At 31.9% G+C, this 7091-nt stretch overlaps 1 protein-coding gene across 1 annotated transcript; it reads right to left on the bottom strand.

Annotated features, from left to right (window-relative positions):
• Window positions 1-966: 966 nt before the first annotated feature.
• On the bottom strand, window positions 967-2901 carry LOC148949720 (uncharacterized). Its single transcript, XM_089092763.1, has 2 exons — window positions 1190-2901; window positions 967-1159 (listed from the first exon to the last, which is right to left on the bottom strand). Exons 1-2 carry the CDS (start codon window positions 1710-1712, stop codon window positions 981-983), a joined length of 702 nt encoding a protein of 233 aa, XP_088948889.1. The 5' UTR covers window positions 1713-2901; the 3' UTR covers window positions 967-980.
• Between the last annotated feature and the right edge of the window lie 4190 nt (window positions 2902-7091).

Raw genomic sequence — 7091 nt, 5'->3', positions numbered from 1 at the left:
AGTATAGTTATGCTAGCTACATGCGATGCAAATTGCGAGTTTAAGTTTATAGATGTTGGCGCATATGGGAGTGAGAGCAATGGTGGGATATTTTCAAGATCCAAATTTGGTCAAAAAATAGAGAGTGGTCAAATTAAACCTCCAAACCCCACCCCATTGCCAGGAACTAATGAAAACTTTCCTTATTACTTTGTTGCTGATGAGGCCTTCCCTTTAAAAGACTACATAATGCGCCCATACCCTGGGAATAGGCTTTCAGAAGAGCAAAAAATCTACAATTATAGAATTTCAAGTGCCCGGCAATCAATTGAGAATGCATTTGGTATTTTTGTACAAAGATTTAGAATATTTTGGACTGAGATTGTTCTCCAGCCAGAAAATGCAAAATTACTGGTTTCAACTTGTCTCTGTTTGCATAATTTTCTAGTCCAGACTCGTGTAACTCAGACTGATCAACAAGAAACATTAACTAGCTCTGTCTTATCTGAAGGCAGACAGTTTGGAAGCAATAATGCTTCAAGAAATTCCCAATGCCTTAGAGATAATCTGGCTAGATATTTAGTTTCATCTTCTGGAAGTGTACCCTGGCAAAGGGAAAGGGCATTGCGTGGCAGTTTCTAAATTTTTGATGGTTTCCTATTTAACTACAGTTTCATGGCAGGCATGCCTTTTTACACATTTTTATTTACTTTATGTTAAAAAGGGCCTCTTTACCTTGTTTTTTTGCCATCTCCAATATAATTAAAATACCTAATTTAGCTAGTAGATTATTTTTTTTCAAAGAAAATCTAAAAACAGTTACTACATTTCAAAACAAAGCCATAAAAATGTTAGAACTATTTTCTCGTATCATGTTTTTATTGTGGTACTAGTATTATTATTGATAATTATTTACATTGCTGGAATATTTGTTATTTTTTAGAGCTACTAGCTAATTTTTCATACAATTTAATGCTTACCAAAGAGAAAAAGAAAAAGCTTTATTGAGTTTGACTAAAAAATGGAAATACAATGAATGGATAAATAAATTTTTTGATTGCTTTCATAATTTCCATCTGGCACTCTAACTTTGAGTCCTCTGGTACTTTTTTTAGATGGGGTAAAAGTGATTGAAGAAAGTACCACTCTGGATCATGCTGATCTTCACCTGGCTTATATTTTTTTTCAATTGTTTACTGTTTAAAATAACCATCAAGGGCTTCTTTCAGATCTGTCTTATCTGCAGGACCAGTTTTTCTTCTTTTCTGATTTTCATTCTGGCTTGTAGATGAATATATTTGCTGCCTACTAGAAGTTTCGGAACTTGGGATATCTGTTTCCGTATTGTTGATAATATTTTCTGCACTAGATGCAATAAAATTAATGTCATTCACATCATAAAAGTTATTTTGTTGGCTGCTAACTGGAGCCTTTGAAACATCCATATCAGGAGAAGTGGCAAAAATACTTGTAGTATAGTCCGAAGGATTCTCACTACAGACACTTCCTATATTCTCTGAATAAATCTCCCCTGAAATGTTTTGATCTTGGTCACTATTTCCTGTTGTTTTACGTTTCCTTTCAATTATGCGTTCAGAAAGGAAATTCATTCTTTGCACAAGCTTTAGTTCATCTGGCTTTAAGCTTGCACATGCACCAGAGCCACTTGGAGGAGATCTCCCTTTTTTCTTTAGACGGACATAGCGGTCCCTCAAGTCTCCCCATCTTTTCATAAGTTCAGCAACTAGAAAAAATAACAATTATTACTAACTTTTTCAACTTTAAACATACTCATTTTATAGCCCAATTTTTATTGCAACTTATTTGTGAAAAATACTGAGAAAATGTTGTTGATTTTTCTCCTAAATTCAATGGAGCACCAAAAAAAAATATTTTCTACACCATAGAAAGTCAAGGTTTGATTGGAAAAGAAGGAAAACTTACTGTGTCTTAAATTTAATTTATTGAAACAAGCACTTTGCCTATATTTAATTACAAAACGTTTGTTACTGTACTGAAGTAATATCTATACCAACTGTCCCTGAAGATAGTTAAACCAAGCCCTACTGGGGTAGCTTACAAAAAATCTTTTTGTTTTGGAAAAAGATTTTTTTTTGCAAAAGAGCAAGATGCATGTTTCTACGTTTTTTTCTTTTGTACTGTGTTCGGTAAAAGATTTGTAAAGTGTTATAAATCAGTTTTTTAGTTATTATATGTTTTTAATCAAAATATACAATATTAGGTTTTTCAACTTTTAAACTTTAAACATAATCATTTTATAGCCCAATTTTTATTGCAGCTTATTTGTGAAAAATACTGAGAAAATGTTGTTGATTTTTCTCCTCAGTAGCAAGAACTTCATAGCTAATAAATTCTATGGAGCACCAAAATAAGTATATTCTAGACCATAGAAAGTCTAGGCTCAATTAGAAAAGAAGGAAAACATACTGTGTCTTGAATTTAATTTTTTGAAACAAGCACTTTGCCTATATTCAAAAACAAAACATTTGTTACTGTACTAACTGAAATAATATCTATCAACTGTCCTTGAAGATAGTTAAACCAAGCCTTACTGGGGTAGCTTACAAAAAATCTTTTTGTTTTGGAAAAAAAAAAATTATTTGGGGAAAAGAGCAAGATGCATGTTTCTGCGTGTTTTTTTTTTGTACTGTGTTCAGTAAAAGCTTTGTAAAGTGTTATAAATCAGTTTTTTAGTTATTATATGTTTTTGCAATCAAAATATACAATATTAGTTTTTTCAACTTTTAAACTTTAAACATACTCATTTTATAGCCCAATTTTTATTGCAGCTTATTTGTGAAAAATACTGAGAAAATGTTGTTTGTGTTTGGTAAAAGATTTGTAAAGTGTTATAAATCAGTTTTTTAGTTATTATATGTTTTTGCAATCAAAAAATTACAATATTAGCAAATGAAGCATGATGAGTCTCTGTAACTGTGTTAGTTTCTGATTTAAAGGGAGTAAACTTGTTAAAAGCAGGAGGATAACTTATCCTTGGGGTGGCTGGGCTCAAAATTTGAGCCCAGCCATCCTAATTCAGTCAAAATTCAGTTTTTATACAGAAAAAGGGAAAAAAGCAGATACAAGGATATCCACATCTCTTTTAGGCTCTTAGACAAAGGTACATGTCACAATAGGCCCTGCATACTTTACCAAATGCACCTTTATTACTGTCTTCACAATATTAAACACAAAAATTATGCCAACAGCAAGCGGAAAAATAAAAGAACAGAGGAAAAAGATATTACTACTCTCAGTATATCTGAAAATAGGGAGATAGATAGGAGAATTAAATTATCAATTTTTAAAGAATATACTATATCCTGCTATAATTTAAAAACTTTGTTGATAATAAAGATAATCTAACTGCAACATTCAAATCTTCTAAATTATTTCATCATTTATTTATGTTCTTACTAAATTTGGTAGTTGACATAGGCTATCTGGGTCAACAAACCCATCTAAATGTATTTAGATACCACAGAAAGAATTACTGTAGCCTACTGTGAATATGCTCTTTTTAGTGAATTCTCCCGAAAATAGTTAAACGACTGCTAAAATTAAAGACTATTTTTAAATGCAAGTTTCACATGTTCGAAATGTAAATAAAGTATTGCTGTAAAATTAATATATATAGTCTATTGCCTAGGCTATAAACAAAACTTTGCAGATTATTTTGGCTTGCAATGCTTTTGTACTTATTTCCAATCAAAATTTAGCTCATAATGTACAATTTTATCATTTTAAGAAAAAACAATTAGCCTTAAATAGCTCATCTTGGACCCAATCATGAAAAATGGCAGTAGGATGCAAGGAAGCACTATAGATTACTAGCTTGACAAGAAAACACAGCTTAATAAACTTAAAAAAATTATTTGGAAATTCCATGTTGTATTTCCTTTTCATATATCATGTTGGTGTTTCTGACAATGCCCCTTATCTTCCCTTAATGGTCCTGGATATATCCATAAGATATTCCTTATAAAATTTCTATTAAGTAGTTTTTTTTTCTATGATATTAAATCTACTACATTTGAGGATAATTGTTCCAATAATTGGTTTAGTTCTGAACAGGCAGAGCAAAAGAGCACGGAACAATACAAGGAAAGAGGAAAAATATATTACTACTCTCAGCATATCCTCCTATAATTCAAAAACTTTGTTGATAAGAAAGATAATCTAACTGTGTCATTCAAATCTTTGTACAAAATGGTTTCATCATTTATTTATATTCTTACTAAAGTTTCATAGTTGATATAGACCTATCTTTCTGTGTCAACAAATCCATCTAAATGTATTTAGATACAACAGATAGAATTACCGTAGCCTACTGTTAATATGCTGTTTGTAGTGAATTCCCTCAAAAAAGTTAAACCACTTCTAAAATTAAAAACTATTTTTAAATACAAGTTCCACATGTTAGAAATGTAAATAAAGTGTTGTTGTAAAATTAAAATATATAGCCTATTGCCTAGGCTATAAAGATTATTTTGGCTTGTAATGCTTTTGTACTTATTTCCAATCAAAATTTAAGGTCATATTGTACAATTTTATCATTTGAAGAAAAAATATTTAGCCTCAAATAGACCATATTGAATCCAATCATGAAAAATGGCAGAAGCCTAGGATACAAATTAGCATTATAGATCAGTAGTTTGATAGGAGAAAACAGCTTAATAGACTTAAAACATATTTTTGGATTCCTTGTTTTATGTTCTTTTCATATATCATGTTTGTGTTTCTGACAATGCAACTTGTCTTCCCTTAATGATCCTGGATATATCCCTAAGGTAGCCCTTATAAAACTACTACATAACGAAACATATTATCTTAAAGTCTTCATTTTTTTTTTCTCTATGATCTTAAATCTCTTTCATTTGAGAATCATTGTTCCAATAATTGGTTTAGTGCTGAAAAGGCAGAGCCAAAGAGTATTTATCAAGACATTCAAAGGTTAGAATACCTGACAATACCTAGGTCAGATTGAGCTAGGCTAGTTTTTATTCAGGTCTTTGAAGAAAAATAACTGAGTACATTTTTCATAGCATTGCTTTCAGAGTGCTGAAAGTTTATCAAAGCTTATCCTAGCCTAGGGATACAAATAAAAAAAAAGACACAACAAGACTTACCATCAACATTCTTTCCAGCCAAGGCAAAGCTATTGCTTAGACTTTCCCAAGAGTTTAGTTTTAATGGTCTATCCTTGAAAGAATTTTGAGACAGCTATTTTGTTCTAAATAGTTGATTTCCAAATAGAAAGAATGTTTTTGAGGAGGACACTGTCCTCAGGGCAGAGGTTGCAAATTATGCCCTGGGGGCATATAAGGTAAATAATTTCTGAGACCACACTGGCTAATCATGATAAAACATAAATTTGCGGAGAAAGGAAGACAACGAGGACAATTAACAGCCAGTGAAAAAATTGAAAAAATATGCAAATATTTCGGTAAAGACCTCCGCTTGACCATCCTCAGTGCAGAATAAAACTGATAAAAATGTAAAAACAAACCTTAAAATAAAAACACCAAACTAAAAGTGGACGACCCTTTCTTAGTAACGGTGAAAGGGTAGTAAAGTGAAAGGGTAGTAAGGTGAAAGGGTAACTTTAGTAAAGTTACTTAGTAAAGTCGAAAGTAATTGATGTTCAACTTACCCCACTCTCACGGCCATCTTTTCCCCAAACACATCCAATCAAAATTTTGAGATAGCCATTTTGTTCAACGTAGTTGAAAATTCAGGAAATTAAGTCTTTGAGGATGAAACTCCCCCCCCCCCGAGCCCTCCGGGCCATGATGGTAAGTTCTACCCTGGGGGCATATAAGCTTTTTATAGAAAGTGTTTTCGTAGAAACTTCGAAAAGGGCTCATTCGATTGGAAATTTAAATGACTAGTGCCCGTTTTAACAGTCAAAAGTTATTGGAAGGCAACTAACACCCCTTCCACGCCCACCATTTCCCCAAAAATATTCAATCAAAATTTTGAGATCGCTTATTTGTTCAACGTAGTTGAAAGTTCTGGAAATTATATCTTTAAGCAGGACACCCCCCTCTCAAAGTCTTCAGGGCAAGGGTTATAAGTTATGCCCTGGGGGAATATAGGGTTCTTATGAAAGGAGTGTTCGTATAAACTTCAAAGAGGGCTCATCTGAAAATTGAAAGTTTTCTTTGAGCTGCATGATTTTCAACTCTGATATATTTTTTTTTTATTCAAGCAATAAATTCTTGGTATAAAATACACAACATGGCTATACAGATAGTAAAAGTTAAACCACTAGACTTACACTATTTCTTCCAATTTTCAAATTACTGCGGTAGATTAATACATTTCTCTTTTGTTTTATTTCATTAGTAGTAACCAAACTTATTTTCTCGCATGTGTTCCAGCTAACCGACAAGTACCGACCCTTTCTTCAAAAGTAATATGGAGCTGCATGAATTTCGACTCTGATAATTTTTTTTAACCCTTTCTTCAAAATAATTATAGATTAACCCTTTCTTCAAAAGTAATATGGAACTGCATGATTTTCGACTCTGATAATTTTTTTTTTCATTTCAACTATGATCTTTAATACAAAATAAACAAAACGGTCGTACAAATAGTAAAATTTAGACCATTAAACTTAGACTATTTCTTCTAATTTTCAAATTACCAGTGTAATACATTTTGATGTTTTGCTGTTCGGGATGCCTTCAAAAGAGCTTAATTATTGCACTTATTAATGGTACTTATTAGTTAATTAAAATTGACAACATTAAACACAGGGTTCTTTTTGTCTTTTTCTGCGCACTTTGCTAACATATTTTTTTTTAATGAAAGTAAAGAACAACATAAAAGAACTTAATAAAAAGAGCTTAATCTCGTTTATGAGCTCAAGTTTCAAATTTCTTATTTCATAAATTTCGCCGTTTTCCTCAATAGTTCAAGAATGAACGCTGTAAAATAAGAGCAATGTAAAAGAAAACGTTAATTTTTTCATCGCCACTCTTTCGGAGAGAAAACATGTGCAATAGGAAAACGTGAAGAAACATCACCAAGCGTTTTAGGGTCTATGCAAAGCGCGGTGGAACTGCACCAGGTGCGGCAGCTTAATC

The sequence above is a fragment of the Artemia sp. Qi Xiang Cuo genome, chromosome 8 (genome assembly GCF_049724085.1).
Source record: "Artemia sp. Qi Xiang Cuo chromosome 8, ASM4972408v1, whole genome shotgun sequence".
Classification (NCBI taxonomy): Eukaryota; Metazoa; Arthropoda; class Branchiopoda; order Anostraca; family Artemiidae; genus Artemia; species Artemia sp. Qi Xiang Cuo.
This window is presented reverse-complemented; position numbering and strand designations above follow the sequence as displayed.